Raw genomic sequence first — 25,403 nt, 5'->3', positions numbered from 1 at the left:
ATGTCCAGTGTTCCTGAGATAGGCTTTGGATCCATCATGACACTGACCAGATTGAAACAGTTACTCAAGCGGAATGAATGAAATATATAATTATTGTGAAATGTGTATGAAAATGTACTGAGTAGGGAGAGATGGTAGATTTGTGAGTAAAATTCAGACGCATTAGGTGGAAGAAAATCTAAATAATAAAGTACAGACACTTAAGAAACAGACTTACACAATAGAAACCCTCCCAGAATTTGTATTGGTTTTAATGGAAACTCTAATGGTCCCTGTGGGTCTCTACTGGTAATTTGTTGCCTTCTGTTGGTGGCATGTTATGTCTAGTGGATACCATTAAGGACCAGTAATGGTAATGGTTTTAATGGTTAGTTGATGGGTTGTAATGGTATTTGTAGTGGAAACCATTTGAACATCTGTGATGTTTTTTTTTTTTTTTCAGCAGGGTAAGTACAGTAACTCTTGTAAGTATTCTGTTCATTTCCACCTCTGATGTGTGATGTTGGTGTTGGTGTGTTTTCAGTAAAGAGATGCAGGCTTTTACTTTGGAAACAGCAGCTCCACTGTTTTATAATCTGCCATGTCGAGTGTGTGTGTGTGTGTGAGAGAGAGAGAGTGTGTGTGTGTGTGAGTGTGTGTGAGTGTGTGTGTCTATGGGTCAAATATTTTCCTGTAGCTACCGCTAGTATGTCAAATTCAAAGAGGATATAAGCAGTCTCTAAATCGGTAAGCAGTCGTTTAATTTGTCATATTTCTGAGCATTATACACTGTATCCTGTCATGTACTAAGCTGTAATATTCAGTTTGGAGTAATCTGAGGTAAAATTGACATTGAGCGCGTGAGCCAGTTAGCATGTTAGCAGCCTGTATCCCCGGTGCATGCCTTCAGTCGACTTAGCTAACCTAGCTGAAGCGGTAATGACCGTGGTTGTTTTGTTTAGCTATCTAAAACCGAATTACTTATTAGCTGAAATTATTTTAACTAAAATAATTGGTGTATATGTTTGTACTGTGCGCTAGTCTGTATAGCTAGCAAGCTAGCTAAACTAAATGTTAGATAATGAGGCAAATCAAGTAAATATCAACGTCAAACACGATTATATTATCTAGTTACAGTCACATAATGATGTGTGATAACATTATCAGTGGAAACTGTTGAAAAAAAGGTAACAACTATATATTTTTTTATTTAGACTTATCTCGACTTATTGAATAACCTTTCTAGGTTGAAGTTGTTAGTGATTGAGAAACATTACAGAGAGCTGTAGGAAAACACACTGCTGTTTCTGCTGATTCTTCAAATAAAAACAAACTAATCTATACTTTTAAACGTCGCTGTTGTTTGTTATACGATATCAGAGCTTTAAACCTATTAAACTGTGCATTAAACCTTTTGGTAGGTTTCACTTTCTTTTAGTGTTGGCCATATGGCAAAACTATCAAATCACGATGCTTTGACGTTTTAATGATGTACTGTATTTAGTTTTACCGTTGCTGTACATTACGGTATTTAATTTTTCAAAGGTTTGCTCACCAAGTCCCAGTTTTAAAATGTTTTTCATTTTAAAAACATGAAAAAAGTTGACTTTTTAAATTTTTTTTTTTTGAGAAGGTTGACTTTTTTTTTTTTTTTACACTTTATGAGATTGAGAGTGAATGAATATGGTTAAAATGATTTTAACATCTAAAAAATGGAGCTGGTTAGTGTTATAAACATAAGAACAATAGTCAGAAAATAGAGTTTCTGTAGTCTGAAAAGCAAAATCACACACAAAATCAGTCTTTTCCCAATCAGGTTAAAGGAACATTTTTTGTGTCAGATCAGAGCTATGGTTTAACAGATCTGATTGAGAATAACTGTAATTTGCAATAAGGACACTCAATCTAAAACAGAATTTAGGAAATAAACCTGTATGACCAAAGAATCGGTGTAATTAACTATTTAAATATTGTGGAAGATGAAAATGATCTTGTGTATTTATTTTTTCTGCAGGTTCAGCACATCTTCCTTGTTTGGAGACTTTTTTAGGTACGATAAAAGGAAAATAACAACGCACCGTAGGAAACATGATTAGTGGTGAAATTTGAGCCCTGAATGTTGTCCTATTTTCAGGTAAAGACATGGACCAAGAGGACCGCTCTCCTCTCAAACACTTTGTCCTGGCCAAAAAGAAGATTGGTGATGTTTTTGAGCAGCTGCTTAATTATGTCCAGGACGGTTCACAGTTTGTTAAAGGTGAAATGAAATGAATCACTTGTTTTTCATTTTTTGAACTAATCAAATATTTTTGTTGGTATGATTTCTGATTCTTTATCTGCTTGTCTATCAGATACATGTTATAATGAATCGTTAGAGCACATTGCAAATAGAGATCAGTTGGAGGAGATAGAGGCGTACGCCAGTAAATTAGCAGTTATAAAAGAGGTGCTGGCTCGCAGACATATGAAGGTGGCCTTTTTTGGCAGGTCAGTTCCACTTCCTTCTGAAGCAAATAATTTGCTAACTTGTAACCTGAGGCTGGATTTGTATGAATGATTTTTTAAGGGATTGTATTTTACCAGAACGAGCAATGGAAAGAGCACCGTTATCAACGCCATGCTGCGTGACCGGGTGATGCCCAGTGGCATCGGCCACACAACTAACTGCTTTTTGAGCGTTGAAGGCACTGATGAAGATAGGGCTTATCTGAAGACTGAGGGATCAGAGGAAGAGAAGAGCATCAAGGTGAGAGTCAGCTTGACAAGATTTATTAAAACTCAGGTTAATAGGGTGATGTTATGGAATTGCATTATAGATTATATAATATGTAAGGAATAAAACATTTTGAGGTGAGCTGTTATAGGAAAATAATTAATCATATAATCAATGACAGGATGCCTGATGTGAAGTGGAGTTCCTATTACCACCCTAAAGTTGATTATTTCTCTATAACAGCATGTCCTGAAATGTTTCTCTCTTATACCACAGCAATTGGCCAACGCAAACACTTTTTTTTGTTTATTTGTTAAAAACAGCACGTACGTTTTATGTTCGTAGCTACATGTAAAATTGTTAAGATTGTCATGTGATGTGTCTTGGTGTTCACACTGAATCTGTTGTGATCGTTGCATGTGCTTATTGGACGAGTAGCATTTAAACCTCATTGTAAAAGTGTGAATGCTTTGACATGTTTTCACAGACTGTCAATCAGCTGGCTCATGCTCTGCACATGGATGAGAGTCTTGATGCTGGCTGTCTGGTTAAGGTCTTCTGGCCCAAAATGAAGTGCGCTCTTCTTAGGGATGACCTAGTACTCATGGACAGGTACTGATTTATATGACAAATGTCCGTTGTAAAATGTACATTGTTGTATGGCTGTCCATTGATAGACACATACATGCCTTTCATGAGTATTACCATTAAAATAAAGAAGGAGGTGAAAAGTTTAGGGGAAAACAGTAGGGTGACATTGATTGTGTTTTGTATCCACAGTCCTGGGACTGATGTCACCACACAGTTGGACAGCTGGATAGACAAGTTCTGTCTGGATGCTGATGTGTTTGTGTTGGTGGCCAACTCTGAATCCACACTAATGAACACGGTGAGAAGCTGTTACAGCACATCTTGCTGACAAAATTGTTATTTGTAGCCTATTTAAATTCCAAAATAACAATATGGGATTTGAAATTTTTTAAATTGATTATAGTGGGTGTCTCCTAATTGACTGTGAGTCATTACACAGGCAGCTGATCTGGAATCTGAAGTCACAGGTTTTTCTAAGCGTGACCACAGCACCAGTATAGGTGAAGAATGTGTTTCCATTTGGTAGAGTGGAGGAGTGGCGTGTTGCTGAGTTTTCTGATTGGTTGTGTTTTGGAGAGCAGATGCTCATTCCCAGCTCTGTTTAGATCAGCTGCAGTATGCATGGCATGCAGAGGCCACTGAGGCCCTTATATGAGCTTGGAGCAGAGCTCCAGAGTCTGTTTGATTTTTAAAGCTGCATCATGAAAACATCTAAACTAACTCAGATTTTATTTTTCAGAAGCCTGTAAAAAATGAATGAATGAGCAAAATGAATTCTTGCATAAACAGTAGATATTTAAATGTCCTGTATATATCCAATTAATATAACCAGTTTGCTCTGATTAAACACATGAACACAAAATAATGAGCAGTTCATAAAAATAGTTAGAACCAGTCAGAGCAATAATGTAATGTATAAATCTATCAAGGTGGAAAAATCGTTTCCTAAAAGATCTTAATAATGATTTTAGAAGGAGACTAAGTATTAGTTGTAGTCTAATACCAACTAATTGGGCCTAATCTCAGTTCGATAGTTTGTATAAATGTGCATCAGTTTGAAGGTAAATTAGGTCATAAATATTTTTTGGTTCTTTGGCAAATTTCTCATGAATTCAGACTTTCAGCAACATCATGTTTAATTTCATGTACCATGTAGCCTACATTGAAAAAAGGATGATCTGTTTATTTTGTGACTAACCGTTTAGTTTGTTTTATTGTTCCATCGTGAAATACTTCTGCTCAGATAAGACAGGCTGTACAAGGGTCCCTGATGTTGCCTGTTTTTGTCTTGATTGTTGAAGAAGAGTTTTTCTCTCAGCTGAGTTGTTACCATGTTACCAAAATGTAACCTTTCTGACTCTCCTCTGTGTTTCCTTCCTCAAAGGAGAAACATTTCTTCCACAAAGTAAACGAACGCCTTTCAAAGCCCAACATTTTCATCCTGAATAATCGCTGGGATGCTTCCGCCTCTGAACCTGAATACATGGAGGATGTGAGTGCCTTATGATTTTTCATCACAAGTTTTATATAGATTTTTCATAATCTCTTTATATTGCGAGATTACATGACTAATTTTACAACTACCTTCTGCTGTAGGTCCGTAAGCAGCACATGGACCGATGTGTGAACTTCCTGGTGGAGGAGCTCAGGGTGGTGGATCGCCAAAAGGCTCCCAATCATATCTTCTTTGTGTCTGCCAAGGAGGTGCTGAACTCCAGAATGCAGCGGGCGCAGGGTATGCCAGAGTCTGGTAAGCAGGAGGTCACCCTCAGGGTACATGGCACTTTAGCTGCCTCCTTCTGCCAGCATGCCACACGTTGCCACTCACATCCTGTCCGAGCTTACTAACAGCAACAGTGTACCCACATATTCATGAGAAGTTGAACAGTGACTTCCTGATTTTTTTAGCAGATGATTTTAGCTCTGTCACATGGCTTGTCAATATCAGTAACAAAAAATATATTAAGCAGAGTGTGACAGCGTCAAAAAGGGGGCAAATGATAAGGAAATATACACTATTCATTCATTTATTTCGACAACCAGCCAGAAAGCAAGACACACCTACACCCACATGATGCTGACTCGCAGGGCCTTTATTGGACATGAGTGAGGATGTGTGATGACCATAAAAATGAGTAATTAATGTATATTGCAGTGAATTCTGTAATATTTAATTGCAATGAGTTTAAATAATGAATAATAGCATGATTGCATAATAAATATGAAATCAATTTCTGCCTTGACCACATGGGCATTTTTGTGAGCCTTTGTAGAGCCATAAACTATGTTTTTTAAAGTATTATAAGTGCCTTTATTCTCTAATCTGAGTATGGCCATGAGTCAGTTTAGCATATTTATTTTTGTTTCATAATGATGACAAATTGATATTCATTCATACCACAACTTCTTTACTAGCAATAAAGAAGAAATCATACGTCTATCTTCTCTAATAACCTACATGTTGTTTGTGGGTGATGCATTTCAGAATTTGGAGGCAATCTTTATATTAAAGGCCAATTAACACAATTAAGACATGTTTCTGAAGAATTTTTTACACACATCAGATACTCTTTCCATTTTAGGCTGTGTTTCAATCTAGACACACTTAAAACACAAGCTCACATTCTCTGTTGCAATTGTTTTATGTTCTCTCTCTCTGGTTAAGTCCATAAAGATGCATTAAATTCCCACGGCAATTTTAGCCATGAATATATGTGTGCCAGTGGAGGATCAGTGACACCCTGAATTGACCTAAACTTTTCACACTTCAACTACAGTCAGGCATGCCTTTATGTTGCTAAGTCATATATTTGAATACTTCAACCCCTTGAGCTGCTGTGCTGAAGCTGGGCTGCTTCTTTCCAGGTGGAGCATTAGCAGAAGGCTTCCAGGAGAGACTGAAGGAGTTCCAGAACTTTGAGAGGACGTTTGAGGCAAGTGATTGCTAAGACGACCATGGATATGATGTCTGTTTACTACCAGAACAAAAAAAATTCAGGATGAAAAAAATTAATATCGTGTGGAAGCTGTTTGATTTGAAGCAAGTGCGTTAGAGTAGGGAGACGTGACGATATAGATGGCAGTGGAGTTTTACTGGAAAAAAATATTTTAAAATTAAAAAAGCAATAGAAAAAAAATCTAGAGCCTTGATCATATTAAGTCTGGTGCCCCTAAGTAAGAAAAATGAAAGAAGAGAAAGAAGAAAGCCATGCATGTCACTGACTCTAATTATCAGAATCAAGTATTTAGGAAAATTTTAAATGAATGTTTCTTTAAGATGAGAAGGGCTGTTTAGGGAATTGAAATACAGATTGATGATCGGTTGAAAACTGTCTTAGCCACTAAACATTCTAGTGAGTTAACATAGGGATTATCACAAGCTGATGGTTTTCCTCTTACATCTGTAGAACTTGTCTACAGTAAACCATGTTTCAGTGTAAATACAGAGGAATTAACACATTTAGGCAAACGTTTTCAATTGATTTCTTAAAGCTACAGGTAATGTAAATTAAAATATTGTAGCACTGGGATAAAAAGTTGAGTCAAAACATAAAGATTTTCATTTTAATATTGGTGAAATGAACAGAAAATTGATCAATTAGAATTTACTTCTTTTCAAGTATAAATTATTGCCAGATCATTTCTTGACTGCTTTCTGACACCACAAGCAAAACTTTTTATGTACACCACACACATGCAAAGTTTTTTTTGTTTTTTTTTCCTTTCCACACTGTAGTGCTTTGCTGAAGTGTAGCTTAATTACTCTGCCAGTTTATTTCCCACCTAGCCATTTCCTTTTCCTAGGCCCATGTGCTCTTTTTCGTCAATCTGTGTGTTCATTGCTGAAGTCTAGATTTGCTAAGGCGAGGACACCCTTCTCCTCAGTTCACCTTTACACTTGTGTTTTCCTATTTGATGTATCAGTCTTTTGTGGATTATTTTGATGTTCTTTGTATGATTTTTGAGTACTGTATTTTTTGGACTGTAAGATTTTAAATTCTCATACAGCAAAATATTTGATTTTTGTTCAAGCTTAATTGTGAGCTTCCCATTTGTTAGTGTTTAGGGGTGGGTGATATGACAAAAATATCACGTGATACTTGAAGACATTTCTGTCATACACTATATGATGTGATATGTAGGTTTGCTAACAAACTGCCAGCAAAACAGTAGTGTTGGATTTAAAAAAAAAATGTGAAGAACTAAATTAAGTGACAATTTAATGTCTACATAAATGAGGAAAAATTTTTAAAGAATGTAATTTTAAAGATTTAGTATAAATTTTAACATCTAATCTGCTGCTTCAAATCAGAGTCCTAAAATAATGATGATCCTGGCGATATATCAGAAAAGTGTGTTAATTAATTTATCACCATATCAATATTATAAAGCGAATTGCATGAAACAGTGCTGCATAATGATGTGTTCAAGCAGACAGAATTTAGCGGGGAGCCCCTCATACACAATATGACCAACTTATAATTCAGAAAATACAGTATTTGTTGAGTACCTGTTCATTCTTTTGTTGTTGATATAGTTTAATTTCTGTTCCAGATTATTGTGATTTGTGATGTTTAAGTCTTTTTTACTTTTCTCTTTGACCTGATTTGAATGTATTGCTTTTGCATTTTATTTACTGAAAGTTACTGCGAGATGAAGCATGATGCTACGATGGTACAGACCTGCTGCTGTCCTTTCGCGTCATCGAGCCAGAGCAGCAGGTCAGTATCTCACCCCTTTAAGTGTCGCTCATCCCAGTAACATGTATGTGGCCTCGCAGGAGTGTATCTCGCAGTCAGCAGTGAAAACAAAGTTTGAGCAGCACACAATCAGGGCAAAGCAGATCACTGAATGTGTTAAAGGCATCATGGATCAAATCCACATTGCTGCCGCTGAGAAGAGGTGGGTCCACTCTCTTTAGTTCTGTCTTCTGAGTTTCACTCTGGCACAGTTGGTTCTGTATATCTACTAACTTATTGCAACAGGCCAGTGTGAAATTCAGAGCACAGTTTAATATCTCACTCATACATTATGTCTGTTATAAAGAGTTGATCTGTATTCTGTTGTGTATATTCGTAAGATTCATAAGCAGCAAGATGCATCTGTGATAATCTTTGTAACCGTTATCAGGGTGGCCTCTCTGGAGGAGAGAGAGTATCTGATCGACCGCTTGGAGTTTGTCCGAAATCAGCTCAACCTTCTCATTGAGGATATCAAAAAGAAAATTAAGCTGGTCTCAGAGCAGGTGGCCAAACAGGTAGAAATGGAAGAACGCAGTACCTACTATAGAAAGTGATCTAGAATAAACTATAGACGGTCATTGAGGTATGTATATTTATGTCTGCCTGTCTGTCTTTACCAGGTATCGAATGCCATGGCAGAGGAGATCTGTCGACTCTCAGTGCTCATAGACGAGTTTCATTCAGACTTCCATCCATCTCCACACGTACTAAAGATCTACAAATCAGTGAGTTGATCTTCTCTTGGACACTTCTATAAGGAGAGATTCATACATTGTGCATATTGCTGCATCTAAATTAACTTAAGTTCTCCTTATAAGTGCAAGTTCTCAATAAATTTCAGTGTTTAAAATACCCAAGTTCCCTTGGCTCAGATGTAGTCATTTAGCCAAGACAAGTTTGGAGTTCAGAGGTTGCTTTTTGTAGTTTGCACTGAAGCTACAAGGCTAATGTTGCCTAAAGGTTCCAGTTTTGCATGAGTGGTTCAGACAGATCTGCTAACATAATTGCTAACACTATTACACACACTCTTATCTATAAAAACGGATAAAAGGACATCACAGAGCTAAAAACGGTAGTCAGGGCCACCTTGAAGCAATGATTCCGATGGTACTATAGACTGCTTTTGATATTTAACATTTTAAAGCTGACTTATTTTGCTATTTTATGAAATATTTTATGTCAAAAAACATATTAGCCAAATGATGTCTTTTGGGGCGAGTGTGTGATGATTTAGACATGAAGGCTATAATCTTCCTTCATTTGTTGGCTACAGTGTGGTTCTGGGATACAACTAAAGTGGCAAATTTCAGACACTTATTTCTGTTATATATTATTTATATTAATAACAAGTACATTTATACTAAGGAGGAAGCTTGTGTAATTTTCATTTTCATTGAACAATTTCAGCAATAGAAATAATTATGTCTTGTACAAATTTGCTAAATGTGCAAACCTCTTTCTCAGGAGCTGCTTAATCATGTGGAGAAGGGAATGGGAAAGAATCTGGCTTTCCGCTGCTCTAACGCCGTCAACGCTTCTGTGCAGTCCTCTCAGAAAGAAATGATCGGTGTGTGTGCCTACTATAATGAAAGTCAACTAAAATGTTACTTATTTTACTAATATGTTACCAATGTACAGAAGTGCATTATGTAAGGAATAACACACGCCGTGGTTTGCTGTTATAATGAAATAATCAATGACAGGATGGTGTGATGCAGCCCAACATGAAGCAGTGTTACTGCTTTCACCCTGAAGTTGATTACTTTCCATCACAAAGTGTTTTAGTCCTATTATACCACAGCAATTTGTGTTACGTCATGTTTTTACCCGTTTATAGTTACGTTTAATGTTGTGGAACATCCGTGAAGTTAGTTTGTGTTATCACTTACCTTGTAAGCTATAACCAGTCATTCCCTTACCAGCATCCTTTTCTCTATCTTGACATTACTATGACAAAATAAATTGCAGTTCTTTTTTTCATTTACTGAGAAACTGCAAAGTGCAACATCCTCCACCCTGAAGACTTACTGGAAAACTTACTTAGAGCTTTACCTCTGACTTTTACAAAGTGCTTATACTGGGGTTTCATTCCATAAATGTTAAGTAAACATCTCCTTACAAAAAACCTAACTATATCAACAATTACACACATTGGTTCATCCATTTATGTAGAGTGTCCACCTTGCAAGCCATATGTAAGTTGTTACTATAAAAAAGAGCACATTAATTTAAACCTGTGATTTGCTCTGCAGCTGGCACTAACTGTCAGAACTGCTTTTATAAGAAATTAACCAACACCTTCTGACCAGTCGGAGTTGTGAATTCAATGGTGCTGTGGTATAAAATGTAATTGTTTATTGGTTGGTTTCCTCATATTAGAAGAGATTTGGATTTGGAGATTGGTTAACCAAGGTCTGTACATGAATAATCATGGTGACATAACTCATCTGCATAATAGCCATAACTGAACGTGTTCTATTTTTATGCAATTTTATTACACGAGAGACAGCACATGCTGCAGACCTGTACCAAAGGACGTTGTCCTCTAATGATCTCCTGCCCACTATGCTAACAGAATGTTTGCAGCCTTTGCTGCCCCCTGATGTTCAGAGCCAGATCCACATGCTAATTCCTTCCAGAAAGTTTGACCTCAGCTACGACCTGAACTGCGCCACGCTCTGCGCCGATTTCCAGGAGAACATCGAGTTTCAGTTCTCTCTTGGCTGGACTGCTCTGGTCAGCCGTTTCCTCGGCCCGGCCAACGCCAAGCGCGCCCTCATGCTGGTGGATCAAAACCTCCAGGTAACCTCGGATATTTGTGGTTCAGTCATGTAAAATGTCATTCTTAAATTAGCCTACATGAATATTGCCTTTTTGTTACTCTAAAACAAATCATTTGTCACATCTCACTGAGAAACTCCATCTCACAGGCATTTTCTTTCTCATTTGTCTTTTTCAGCTCACACGTCCTTTGGCCACCACTCCAACAAGTGGTGCCATTGCACAGGCTCCACCCCCTAGAGCTGCTGCGGGTACTCCGAACCAATCCCAGGCTGTGATGAGCCAGGAGGAGCTGATGATGTCTATGGCTGCAAATCTGGCTTCCATCACCTCACGCACTTCCATGAGTGTGGTCATTGTCGGGGGAGTGGTGGGTAACACATTAATCCAACATTGTCTAAAGTCCAATGTCTTACAAAGAAAGTGTTTGGAAATATATTTGCTTTTTTTAGTGGTACTCTTGTTTGTTGATTTTATTCTCAGGTTATATCACAGCACTTTTGAATTCTCTGCATTTTGTCTTATTATGGTATAAGAGGGATAAAACATTCCAGAGTATGTTGTTATTGGAAAATAATCCACTTCGGGGTGGTAACAGTAACTCCACTTCGTGCCATGCAACACCACACAGTTGTGGATTACTTTCCTATAACAACAATGCCCTGTCATGTTTATTCCTTGCTCATTGCTCGTGATTTAAGATCACAATATTATAATCACCCCATTTGACTTTGTAACAGGTGTGGAGGATGATAGGCTGGAGAGTCATCGCTCTATCCTTGAGTCTTTATGGCATGGTGTACTTATATGAGAGACTCACTTGGACCACCAAGGCTAAGGAGAGAGCACTGAAGAAGCAATTTGTAGATTACGCCACCGAGAAACTCCAGATGATCGTCAGCTTCACCAGTTCAAACTGCAGCCACCAAGTGCAGCAGTAAGTAACCTACTTATCTACTTAACTACCCAACAGGCCACTCAGGAATAATCTCTTGTAATAGAAGCACTGGGGTTCTTCTGGAATTCGTGTGTTTGTGTTTCTATTCTTTTTTTTTTTTTTGATAAAGATACTGATTTAGTTGTACACGGTTGTGAGTGATGATTTGCGCCATGCAGGGAGATAGCCAGCACGTTTGCCAGGCTGTGCCAGCAGGTGGATGTAACCCAACGGGACCTGGAGAGAGAAATCAACCGGCTGACGACAAAGATTCAGCAGCTGGAGACGGTCCAGAGCAGCTCCAAATCACTTAGGTCAGTACACAACTTTTTTTAGACAAAAATTAATTAATAATAAAACTTCATTAATTAATTATTGAGACCAGTACATAGATTTGATTTGGTAAATCTTTACAAGGCTGTTTTCCTACTGTAAGCTTTGGAAGTGGGTCATTTTGCTTTTCAAATTGAAATTACTTTTATGTCTATGGTTGTCCAAGTGGAATCCATGAAGCAAATCAACTTACATCTAATGACAGTTGTGTGATTAGAAAGTTCAGTAATAAAAAGCTCTATAGATTCAGTAAAGTGCCCAAAATATTACTGTGCCCTGTACTGTTTTAAATAATGAGCCTAGTATTTAAATATGTAGATTATGTTCATAAAATAAATCTGCACTAAGGGGGGTCTTTTTTTTTTTTTTTTTTTTTAAAGTTAAAAGTGTCCCAGGCTGCAAAAAGTCTGAGAACTCCTGGTACTCGTAATAAACGATTTTATTTTGGTTCTTCCAGACACAAAGCCACAGATTTGGAGAGGCAGCTGGAGAGCTTCACGAGCCAGTATCTCCAGCCACAGAAATGAACTCCCCATTCTCACTCAGCGCCTCGGTCTCAGGCCATCTGCCACGGGACGTTTGTTTTATTCCACCAGGAAGGATCCACACAAGACACGTAGCAGCAGTGTATCTTCACTTTCAAAAAGGTCATCAGTGAAAAACTGTCACATACATTTACAATGTCATGGGTTGGTTTCTGGCTTTCGTACTATAAACAATTGAGTTGTGGTTTGATTGCGGTGTCTAAATTGAATCTGTTTTGTAATGATATCTGATTGACTATCTCTTAAATCACACTACTGTAAGAACTGAAAGAAAAACATGAAAACAATGACGAAAAGGGCTGAACTGTAAAGTTCTTCATGGCACTTCTCAGAACACTGTAAAGCAGTTTTTACTAAACAAAACCAGATTACTTTGTTCACATCCAGCTGACTTGAAACAAAGCCCTTTTCTGAACCACGTTTTCTAGAAGGGAAAATTCAAGAAGTGTTTATCTGAAATCAGTATTTTGTAGATAGCCTTTTGATCAGTGCCTATTTTCGATATGTTCCTCTAAATCCTTTCTATGATTCTAACCCATTGTCAAGAGTTTGTTTTTGGACTCTGTGCTTTGTAAAAATGTGAAATGTTCAGATGAAAAAATCAGTTTAAAAATTAGTAGAGAACATAATTAAAATATTACCCATGAATGTGTATAATTACTTGCCTATATTTTAGAATAAGGAATGTGACTAAGGCCAACAGATTTGGTTAAAAGTTTTATTTAATACAATATCAACTTATAGTAACCTTATAGTAACACCATTATCACCAAGCCACTGTACAAATACAAAAAAAACAACAACAAAAAAAAAAAACAACAACTGGTGAGACTATTTAAAAAAAAAAAAAAAAAAAAAATCATCTCTTAACAAATGATTAGTCCACATGATGGCACTATAAAATATATCAAGGCACAAAAGCCTTGTTTTTTTTACTGGCTTAAAACATTAAAAAAGCAGGGGCTGGTAACTACTTCTGCTTCGTGGACCTGCCCTGTTTCACTTTATTTTAAAGTCTTAATACAGTGTTAATACAGTTTCTGTCTGATAGGCCAAAATCCATACAACTTCAAAAATCAGCAAAACACCACTTCATTCTGCAGTTAAAAAACTGACCATGGGAACAGCAAATGCTGCTAATGCCGTTGGGTCATCACTGAAACACTCGCTACAATAATACACTCTGCCATACACACATTTAAGCACCAGGGTTGTACACGTGACTGCATTCTAACACAGTGTGTCCACTACACTCGCTTGTTAAACAAAATGAATGATTGAGAAAATCCCTTGATACGTTCCACAGTCAAGATGAGCAATGGCACAAAAATGGGTATAAAATAGACTGGGAATGTTTTGATGAATGTAACTAAGATTACACATTAAGGCTTATTATAAAAGGCGTGGTTTATAATACAAAAAAATACATGGCTGAATGGTCTGGCTGTATCAAATATACTGCAAGGAATTGCAATGGGCATGGCTAAGAATGTAAATGAACACTGCCAATTGTTTGGTTCCTTTGGTTACTGCTGGTACAAACCGATAAAAGAATGAAATACTGCATCATTTATGAGTGAAGGCAAAACAGGCACAACACCTTCTGCACAATATATTTATAGTGTTCTTCATTAACAGCGGCCTAAATTTAGTTTCACAACTAAAACTAACCATGCTCTAACAAACTCGACCCAACAAATAAACATAGTTCATTCAGGCTATAGTACTGTCGATTGCTTTATAATTACCTACAGACTGATAACATCTTACATTGCACAGGTCTGGGTCTTCTGAGGTTTTCTAGATAGTCTCAGTAGCACTTGGAAAGCTTGAATGGGTTTTCAGGCAGATGAGAAATGATCAATAGTGCAGAAAAAAATAACCTTCTACATGTTGTGTACTGCAGTAATAATAATGATTTGTGTCTAGGATTACCTGCCTTATTCTGGCTACAAAAACCCCCAGCATTTATTATGCTGTGATTGTGTTTGTACATTAGAGCTGGGATGTAAGTTTTTGGATGGCAGCAGTATCCTGGTACACTTACAGATCAGTGCAGAACCATCTGGTATCAAGGCAATACAAGATATATTTAAGCTCTTAAATTCTCAATTTGGATCAATTCCTGGAGAAATCAGGGATCATGACAAAAAGCATTATACTAGAAAAATAAGGGACTTAATTTAATACCACAGCAACAAACACATTTCGTGGATGTCCTTAGTTACATAGCTGCTGGTTACACAAGTCCATAATGCCCTTTAGCTATCTAGTATCCTAAGGTCTATAATATTGTTATTTCACCAAAGGAAATGGGTAGAAATCATTAATAAGCACAGTTTTCATTCCATTTCTGCTGCTTATGCCAGACAGTTGCTGCCACACCCTATCTATTTAAACTATTCAGAAAGCACCTGTGCTTTATCATTTCTGAGGAAATTGGTCCTTAGAAAGTGCTTTCTTTTAAAAAAAAAAAAAAAAAAAAGGAAATTGACCACAGGTGCTAAAGGGCACTGGCATACAAGAATCTGCTAAAAATATCCTGGACTTTTAATATACTGTAATTGATGCATCTCCAAAACAAACAGCTATAATGTGTTGCAATCAAACTACAAAAATATATACAATACCATTGTGTGAGAATATATATGGCATATACATGCGCATATTGCTGTACATATATACCATATTTATATTCATATACTGTACATATGTATGTACATAAAGCACAATGATGCCTCCATCATTTCTCAATAACCTCCTGTCTGACCTCTGTCGGGTCAGCCTGGGCCTCTTCACAGGAATGTGTCGTAATAAGTGAATACAAAAGGCATGTTGTTCTCACAGTTGAGACCTGTAGTGATGGTGCAGTCCTCCATAAAGTCCAGCTGTCGGGCTCAGTTCCAGATACGGAGGAAGCTATCCCAAGAGCCCGTGGCCACAGCCATGCCGTCATCCGTCACGCCTAGACAGCTCACCCTGTTGTCGTGGCCGGCGAGGACACCTGGGTAACGATATGAAAAGTGAATGTAACGTTAACTGAAGTGCTTTAAGAAGCAGAGGAAGTGAAACTGTAAATGTGAGTTACTTGAGATCGTGTTTGCTCATTTCTAATGCTTCAACCCACATAAACTGGAACTGCCACATCCCCTAAAATGCCAGCAATGTCATGATGTGTGAAATTCAGAGCTAATTCTGAGGTGCTGATTCAGCTGTTTCTGACTGGCACATCAACAATCTACCAAATGCACGCATTAAACTAAGCTAAATTTGCATTTAAATGAGAGGTTGATGTTATAACGTCAAACAGTTACATAAAAATGTATAAATAGTTAGATTCAGAATATATATTACACCAGCATAGATAGCTTCACACAAAAAGGGCAAGCCATAATGTAGATGTTCTAGCCGTTTACATAAACTATACTGTAACTATATTACATGGAATCTTTTAATGTTCATTTCTAAATGTTTCAAAGTCAAAATAACATTTAAAAAGAGCTTATACAACTTTCTGTAGTCTACGTGAACACATCAAATATTTTCAAAATGACACTGAACTTCCCTCATCCTGATTTTGAAGATAACTCTAGTTTCCTTTTAGCACCCTACAGTCTCACAGGCCAGACTTCTAGCATTTGTTAGAGAGTTGTGCACGTTTCTTCAATTAATGTTCTGAAGAACTGCCTACTTTCTGACACGAAAGATGACCAACCACAGCCATTTTCTTGTAGCCCATCAGCAAATACATGAGCTTATCTTGTTTACTCACCACTACTGGCTTTGAACAAAACCATTTAACAACTTAAATATGGGATTTCATTAACTGTGTTGGTCTAGTAACTACATATATCTTGCTCGATAAAGCTCTATCGCAGTGTTCAAAAGTTGGAAGTATGCATGGAAGTGTGGAGGACCAATCGGGTTGCAACTTTCAAAATTCTGAAGGCTGTGGCCAGAAAAGTGCACAAAACATAATGAGGGCCACAGAGTGTCTGAGGCTGAAAACTGGCATCCACAGACCCCATAATTCCCATGCTGAGGAATAAGCTAACAATCTTAGAATGTACAATGTACAAGTGAGAACGGAAATGATGGCCTCACCTGCTCTCTCGCCCTTTAACGTGTCCCAGACATTGCAGTTGAAGTCGTCGTAGCCGGCGAGCAGCAGGCGGCCGCTCTTGGAGAAGGCCACAGAGGTGATGCCGCAAATGATGTTGTCATGCGAATACATCATGAGCTCCTGATCTGCACGCAGGTCAAACAGCCTGCAGGTGGCATCATCTGAGCCCGTAGCAAAGGCATTTCCATTCGGGAAAAACTGCAAGACCAGAGGTGTTACTGAACACAGTGGTATATGAATTTAAATACAGAATGAATACAGAGTGCAGTAATGTTCAAAATAAGCTCGACACTTACGCAGACAGCATTAATGTCAGAAACATGGCCGGTGAAGGTCTGTCTACACATGCCGTCTCGAATGTCCCACAGCTTGGAGGAGGCGTCACAGGCACCTGATACGAAGGTCTTGGAGTCAGGGCTGAGTGACAGACTCATCACATCACCGGTGTGGCCTGTGAAAGTGGTGGCCTGCTGGCCTGTCTCGATATCCCACAGTGCACTGGAGAGCAAGAGTTCTCAATCAGCTATGCTTATGCAAAGTATATACTTTAAACAAATTAAAATAAACAAAACAATGCTGCACAGTACTTTATCAGTTTATTTACCGTTGTTGAACATTGCTAATAAAGTGTGTACACAGAACACAAATTCTGCACTCACCACGTGGTGTCTCCAGAGCTGGTGACAATCTGGGTATCACTGAGGAAGCGACAGCAAGACAAATATCCTGCAGAGGAAAGCAGACAAATATAAAGAGACATATTAGTAGCATTTTCACATTTCATTAAAATTTGGATATTAGTATTTAAAAAAGAAAAAAAAAGGTTTTAATTTTAATGACTCAACAACAGTCCTTGATGTGGTTCTTAATGTGTTAAATGTTGTTGTGTCTTTAACTGTGTTTTTTTTTCACTGCCCTCTTTTCCAGGTCACTCTCGTAAAAGAGATTTTATCTAAATGAGTTTTGTATCCTGGTTAAATAAAGGTTACATGCATTAGTGATTCATGACTGGTCACATGACCATGAGGGAAAGAAACTGGACAGTGCATATGATGAATTCTTGGGAATTTAGTAGAACAAAGGAAAACCACTTTGCCTAGAGAAACAGTCACGTATCAGAGATGTTTAGAAAACTAGACGGCCAGTAAGAACTACAGCCATTTTTTAAATGTTTGTCAGACCCATGGTCTATATTTTGCTTAAAGGTCTGATCAAAGTTCATGATTTTAATTTCATTATGGTCAGATTTTTCTATTGTCAATACTGGAGCCTATGAGTTTAAAATAACAGTACAGTCACTATGGTTACAATGGAGACAAAAGTGATTTCCATCATATGGAGAGCAATTTGTCACTTGAGGGAACAACCTGTTGTCTTTGTTTCTAGAAGAATGAGAGCTTTACCTGTGTGTCCAGGAAGTTCTCTGGTAACCCTGACGTTGCCCTCTCGGGTTTTCAGGCTGTAGATGGAACAGATGTTGTCCAGGCCGCCGCAGGCCACATAGTTGCCTGAAGGGGCGTAGGCACATGTCATCACCCAGGATGAGCGCAGAGGAATTGCATGCACCTGAGAAAGAAGACAAATATAAGCCACGTATAAATACAAGTGCATTGTATCATATGCTGGACTACATTTCTCTTCAAAGGAAAAAAGTGTGGATGTAACTGAAATGAATACATTATTCAGAACAAACAGATATGTATACGAAGTGCACACTTGCTTTTTTGGGTTTTTTTTTTAAAGAAAGCTTGCCATAAAGGTTCACATGTATAAAGGTATGCACTGAGACTGGCTTCTTGTGGGACAGAGCAAAAAAGTCATGCGAACAGGTTTTTACTTTCATGCAGGTGCAAACAAGTGATCAGATATAAAGCTCACATGACAAAGACCACATTCATTAAAGTGAATATGGATATATATATTACTTTCGACACTTAGACAAAAGCAGGTAGCCTTGACACATTACCTTGTTTGTTGTGTAGCTGTCCCAGATGATTAATTTGCCATCCTGGGAGGCACTAACAAGTAACCTGAACACAAAAGCATAAATAAACCTCTTTTGTCTCATTGATCACAGACATTTTTCAGATCACAGAGGGCCTAAAAACTGATACTGCAAGAATTTGTATTTAGTATAAATGTGAGCTCAGCTGCTTTAAGAATGCCTTTTTTATGTAATATTCATCACTCACTTATATAAGAGGTCCCCTGGAGAGACCAAAACAGGCATTCCTTGCTCAAACACACACACACTCTCCATCTCAGCAGTATCACAATAACGTGAGAGTGGTGCCACTAAAGCATTTCAATGGCTTTACAAAACCTGAACAAGGCTTCTATCATCATTCAGAGCAAATCGAGAAACACATACGTACATACATACATACATACACACACACACACACACACACACACCTTGAGTCGCTGCCCCAGTGCATGGCATAGATTTTGGCGAGATGCCCCCTAAGAGTACGTCTGGTCCTCATCTGTATCCTTCCTGCTGAGTCCAGACCAGCTGTGATCTATAAGGCGAGCACAATGACAGGATGTGATTGCACATCACACACTGCCTAGGGTCAGCACAGTGGATGCATTTTAATTCAGAAAAGCAAGTTTGTCCCAATTTGCGTGTAATTACTGTTTATGTTCAAGCCAAAATGACTCAAGACAGCACTGTGGGACAAACCCACGCCAACTCACCTATCACCTGACAAAATCTAGACATAGTAAAATTATTATTAAGTACCCAAAATAGAGATGAGTGCATTAATATAAACCTGTGATTTGAATTATAGGTCAGATTACGGTCAGAGCTGAGGTTTTATATATATATATATATATATATATATATATATATATATATATATTTATATATATATATATATATATATATATATATATATATATATATATATATATATAAATAATCCACCTTATGACCAACCAGTAGTGGTAAATTCTTATATTTTATGACGTAATAACCATTGTCTATTACATGTTCAAAACCATCCCCAGTGAAATTTTCTCAAAAATTAGCTCCACCCTATTTCCTTACATTTCAGCAGAGGGGGTGGGATAGGCTAGATGGCCTGGCAATTTGCCTGGCAAGCAGCAGAGGGCTCTAACAATGACAAACTACTCCTTTAAAATATTTTCACACTGACAAATCTGTGCACTCAAACAAAAATTTACATAAATACAATTTTTTTTACCCTTTCATATTGACATTTTAAGGTGACTAATTTTTCCTGTCATCATAGAGCTTAGGCAGCGAATTCCAACTAATTATAAAGTTGAAATGTGAAAATATGTGTTTCCTCATAACACTCGTTATCACATACCTCTGACAGAGTAGAGTCACTACAAGCCTTTCTGGCATCCTGTTCAGGGAACAAAACACAATGTAAGAGAAACCGGTTTTGAGAGCGGAGTCATCTTAATACACTGTAGAGCACTTCATAACCTGTTGATATCCATTAGCCCTCTTACCCGGATCTGATTGCGAAGTTGCTCGGCCTCTTGCCGTAACTGCTCCAGTTCACTCATCGTCCTGGTATGAGGCACCTGTGAGGCAGAAGAGACCAGCTGGAACCTGCAACACAGACAGACGCTGTTCAGACATGGAATGAGCCTTTAAGACACAGCTTAATTTTGACTGATTAACTTGGGATTAGAAATGGTGTTTCATGCTGAGCAGCTTCTGGATGACATAAATCTGGAAAACATTGTATACGAGCTCAAAAATCACTATAAATGACACTGGTAGTTGGGTTTTAGTAGGGTAGCCGATGAGCTATCTGGTCTCAAAAACCGAATGCTCTCCGATTTTTTTCCCCATGTGCCCATGATTTCATCTATAATTTCACATCACTTTTGATACATTGTAAGGCGTGTAATATGCAAGCACGTGGATTTGAAAGGATAGTAGAATATTAGATTATGCCATTATGATAACTGTTCCAACAATGATAGTGTTAGGGCCACACTCAAAACTGAATACACATTTTATAATAAACACATTTTACCTCGGAAAGTACTTGTGGCGTACCTTGTAAAATATACATAATTGGACCTTAAAGACCACTTTTATCTTTATTTTATGTATTTTACACCTCAATTAAAAAAAAAAAAAAAAAAATCAAGGAAGTAGCATTCCTCTTTCATTTCTTTATACCAGAATGGCAATCAGCATGCATTCTTCACATCCAAGCTAGGCTAACAGATGTCATTGACCTGAAACCACACCATGAACCAAATCACTCTGGCATCAATGCTGAGAAAAAACTCCCTTTGGAGCCTTGGTAGATTTAAACAGGAGAGAATTTGATAATCAGGTTATAATCTAGCAGATCTACCCAGCCAATAGGATGGCACCCATAGACAATCTTGACAAAAGTGCTGTTCAGCACCGGCACCCCATTGTCCACTGTGTGGCAGCGCAGCTTGGCACTGGGCACACCAAACACGGTTTCAACATGCCGATTCAACTCACTACAGCATGACAGAACAAATCTGAAGCAACCAGTGACAGGAGAATTTGTAGAATTTACCTATTGCATATAATGTCACTGACATACTGACACAGCATCAGGACTAAGTGCACTTCAGAAAGATCAATATAATTATGATACTACAGTATAGTGCACTTAAATTGCTTTACATTATGTTCGTGATACGCTTTGTAATTTATTAAAAACTCTCTGCAATAGTTCATTAACTCATTCATCTTCAGTATTTGCTTTATCCTGGTCAGGGTCGTGGTGGATGCGAAGCCCATCCCGGGAACACTGGGCGGAAAGCAGGAATACACCCCGAATTGAACACACACATTAATATTCTCAATCACACATAGGGTCAATTTAGAGTCGCCACCTTCTTCCATGTTTTTGGGAGGCGGAAGGAAACCGGAGAACCCAGAGAAAACCCACAAGTACATGGGAAGAAGAACATACACACTGTCAGTAACCCAAGCTCAGGATCGAACCAGGGACCCTGGAGCTGTGAGGCTGAATTCCTGCAATATCCTGATCTGAATTATTTCTGTTGGTTGGTCACAAATCCTCAAAACCACCACAGAAACTTCCACGTGGGGCATCTGACATTGATTCAGTATGCTCACATCCCCAAAACAGTACATGTAGTTATTGTTTAGAGGGCTAATCTGCAGCCTTCTGTGATTTTAGCATTGCATTATTATACTATTAATATTGTGATAAGGATTATCAAACAATATATTGTGCTGTGTAGTAAACTGTGACTGATAAAATGGGTTAGTTGAAATATTCTTCCATAAGAATGCATGTGTAAAGCACCTCATATTTTCAGACTGGCACTTAAATGGTATTTTCAAAGCAAAATCTCTAAAAGAAGACAATTTTTAATGAATACATACGAAGCATCAAAAAACTGTCTCAGGAAAAAAAATAAATAAATAAATAAAAAAACTACAGTCAGTGACAAAATTATTGGCACCCTTTTGCATAAACATAAGGAGTATTACCTAAGATTTAGTATTTCTTTTCTAGGCAGTAAATGTTGACTTTTTCTCCAAAAGATAATTAGTTTGCAAATATTTAAGGTGTTAATTATTATTTTTGACATTTTATTTAAGAAACCACTATTTTAAAAGATTCATGATTTTTAGTTAAAAAAAAAAAAAAGGGTACATTATTTGATTCATTTGAAATAATTGTGGGTTTTGCCCTTTCTCTTGAAGGACCCCAATGATTCTGGTGTTGTTTATGTCTTAATTATGTCGAGATTGCACACACTTCCCAGTTTACTCGCCTAAAACTGAAAGTAAAAGTGTTTTGAATGTAGAAAGGAGACTTGCTAGGGCTATTACATATCAAATACTGAAATAATTACGATTTTTAATCGTACTAAAGATAAAAAAAATGACTTAATGTGTATCACATTCGCAGGCCTTGGTGTAATCAGTCTTGTTGTGTTGCAATTGCTTTGGCAGGATCTATAAACTTCCGGCCTCCTTACTGATTTTGCCATCTCAAAAAATCCCGAAAAAAACACAAACTGAATCAACAACTGAGCGGAAAAGTGTGTTGCTTCCACACTCGGCTGCTGTGTGTGTGAGTTTTTACTCTCTCATAGGCCGCATATTGCCAAAAAGGTCGTAAATACTCCTCTGTCCAACCTGTTTCACGAGCAAACTCTTTAATTAACAGTTACTAGCTATTACTTTAACATGGAAATCACACATCCTGGGAAGGAGAAACAATATTTCAGCCTTCAGTGTCACCAAACAGTTTAACTTGTTGCTCGGTGTGTGTTCGTTTCTAAAAGCAGGAAATACGGCCGAAAATGAGAGAAATCACAGGCCACTTACTTGCGCTTTAACCTTACCTGAATCAAGCTCGTCGTATTGCTCTGTAACCCAGCTGACTTCAAAATCCACACATGCTGCTAGGTGTAAAATAAACAACAAATAAAGCGCACTCGGTTTTACTAATTGTAATATATTTAAAGGGCCATGCACCCTCGCCACGGTTGAACTCAATTTTCAACAAGCTGTCTCTTCACCACACCCATAGAGAAAACGGGAACATGGCAACAGCAGAGGCGGAGGGGTGCACACGCTATTCATTTCTCACAACATATACTGTGGTTATTTAAAAAAACGACATATTCATTATATATATTATTTAGAAGATAAAACTATTTGACGTAATCACTTTCATAACGTCAAAATAGGTTTACAGACGACTGAAAAATAATCTCATCCTCATTTGACGTTCCCTTTAAAATGATGGTTTAGTCCGTCGGCTGCCTGAACACAGCGGCGATATGAGAAACAGGAAATGTATCCGTTACGTGTGGGTTCAGGCTGAATCCCAAATGGCTCCCTAATGAACAAAACGTGCACAATGTAGGGCGGAGATGCAATTATTTCGTATTATATGAGTGCACTTATATGTGGAGTAGAGAGCAATTTGGGATTTGTCAGATTTGCTTGGTCGCATCTGAGGGAAATAATTCTTTGTTACATTTTTTTGTTGAAGAGAGTCGAGTTAGCAGAAGGCTAACTTTTTTAATTTCAACTCATTTCCCTCCAGAATTACTCACGTGTGTGTGTAGTGTTACTATAGGTGTCATTATTCCTGTGAAATGTTAAACAATCACAAAACACATAATAGCTGACTGTGAAATTATCTTAAATAGTAATTTTGTAGATGAACATTATGTTGTTTTCCCCCTGCTGGTACTCACTTATGGACATAATAAAGATGTTTTTTTTTTTTTTTTTTTTTTTTTTTTTTAAATCATAATGCTTCTGTAATATTGAATATTTGTTGAATATTTTTCCTAAAAACCACTGTGAATGACAGAAGCCTCATAAAGTTTGTCTGATATGGCTGACGCATGTATATGTCAGCATACATTACATTGAAATGTATGTCTCTTGGTTAGTCTGCTGTAAACTGCTCCATGGCTCTGTGAACTGCCCACGAACTCTATCTAGTTATCTAAACTAGATAGCTATAGCTAGAGTATAGAACGAAACTATCACCTCTGTTCACTTCCAGTGTGTGTATTTTTCTGACCCGATCAGTGATGTCTGTGTATTTCATCATCTACTCCATGTATTTGTTCTCCAGCATGTCAGAAACGGCACAAGCCGGGTAGTGTTAGCTTCATTCCCTAACTTCCCAACAAATTACACAACAAGTAAAAGCCAAACAAATAAATGCAAAAACACCTCAATCCATTTTCTCTGACTGCTGTTTGGATTGTTTACTCTCTCACACTCTTACTTTTTGTCTCTTACTCCTGAATGGCTGTTGGCTCCTGTCTGTCACTTGTAGCCTGACTTCTTTCATACATAAAGCTTGGATATGATGATGTTTGACAATATCTGAGCTTTAATGCGAATTTTATTTTCTAGCATATACTGTACACTACTATGTTTTAATAGCACATTTAAATCGACATATTTAGTTTAGTTTTGTTAGTCATACTTAAAGGAATATGAATATGTCAAAGAATTATGGAATCAGTATAATAACCCAAGTTAACTCAAGTGGCTATAATAATATGTTTGACCCTTGTGATCAAATTGTTATCCACGGTTATCATTTTAATGATTTATGCATTATGCATATTGTCTATACATTTTTCTGTAAGATAACTGGGAAAAGAAGAAGGTACTTTTCTTATAGCTTTCAGACACTATAACTTATAATATTAGCTAATATTAGGAAACCAAAAGTGGTAATATATAAAGTACTATAGGAGTCCAGAGAGGCCATGAAATATTTTATTCTATCCTGTTATCTCAAGACCATATCACTTGTTATCTCAGCATACTAACAATTACAGTAATTGCTAAAGCAGACACATAGACAGTAGCACTGCTGAAGTGCTATTTCTATGTATAATCTGTAGTGAATAGGTCTATGTATTATGATTCCATATTATTGGTACAACGTAAGCAGTATACATTTAATAAAATGCCAGAAATTGATCTTTAAAACTGACTGAATCCCCAAGTGTTTATTGAGAAGGAGTGGAGACGTGACTGGAGCGCTGAAACATGAAGCATCAATGGCACATGTTCTAAAAAAGACACATGAGCTATAAATAGCCTTGGAAAGAGGATGACCTATACAGTACTGTCTCTGTCATATCCAGGCCATCTGTG

General features: G+C 37.5%; 2 protein-coding genes across 4 annotated transcripts; one reads left to right on the top strand and one right to left on the bottom strand.

Annotated features, from left to right (window-relative positions):
• The first annotated feature begins 590 nt into the window (after positions 1-590).
• mfn1b (mitofusin 1b) lies at positions 591-13,278 on the top strand. Of its 3 annotated transcripts, none has more exons than XM_026930266.3 (19): positions 591-726; positions 1,994-2,029; positions 2,114-2,236; positions 2,331-2,466; positions 2,563-2,725; positions 3,180-3,304; positions 3,473-3,581; positions 4,668-4,775; positions 4,880-5,018; positions 6,149-6,216; positions 8,064-8,185; positions 8,414-8,540; positions 8,646-8,750; positions 9,490-9,592; positions 10,601-10,827; positions 10,985-11,176; positions 11,547-11,743; positions 11,923-12,057; positions 12,534-13,278. In XM_026930266.3, the coding sequence occupies exons 3-19, from the start codon at positions 2,122-2,124 to the stop codon at positions 12,601-12,603; spliced, it is 2,241 nt and encodes a 746-aa protein (XP_026786067.1). In that variant the 5' UTR covers positions 591-726; positions 1,994-2,029; positions 2,114-2,121; the 3' UTR covers positions 12,604-13,278. The 3 variants fall into 3 exon arrangements, with proteins under 3 accessions (XP_026786067.1, XP_026786066.1, XP_053094060.1); XM_026930265.3 differs by having other exon boundaries at positions 4,880-5,033; XM_053238085.1 differs by lacking the exons at positions 591-726; positions 1,994-2,029; positions 2,114-2,236 and having other exon boundaries at positions 2,546-2,725; positions 4,880-5,033.
• Positions 13,279-13,325: 47 nt separating this feature from the next.
• Positions 13,326-23,316, bottom strand: LOC113536389 (guanine nucleotide-binding protein subunit beta-4). Its single transcript, XM_026930268.3, has 10 exons — positions 23,108-23,316; positions 20,234-20,336; positions 20,086-20,124; positions 19,160-19,266; positions 18,711-18,774; positions 18,148-18,310; positions 17,404-17,470; positions 17,041-17,242; positions 16,726-16,942; positions 13,326-15,625 (listed from the first exon to the last, which is right to left on the bottom strand). The coding sequence occupies exons 2-10, from the start codon at positions 20,288-20,290 to the stop codon at positions 15,519-15,521; spliced, it is 1,023 nt and encodes a 340-aa protein (XP_026786069.1). The 5' UTR covers positions 20,291-20,336; positions 23,108-23,316; the 3' UTR covers positions 13,326-15,518.
• Between the last annotated feature and the right edge of the window lie 2,087 nt (positions 23,317-25,403).

This window comes from Pangasianodon hypophthalmus, chromosome 11 (genome assembly GCF_027358585.1).
Source record: "Pangasianodon hypophthalmus isolate fPanHyp1 chromosome 11, fPanHyp1.pri, whole genome shotgun sequence".
In the NCBI taxonomy this organism is placed as follows: domain Eukaryota; kingdom Metazoa; phylum Chordata; class Actinopteri; order Siluriformes; family Pangasiidae; genus Pangasianodon; species Pangasianodon hypophthalmus.
The sequence above is the reverse complement of the archived record's forward strand: the minus strand, read 5'-3'. Positions and strand labels throughout refer to the sequence as shown.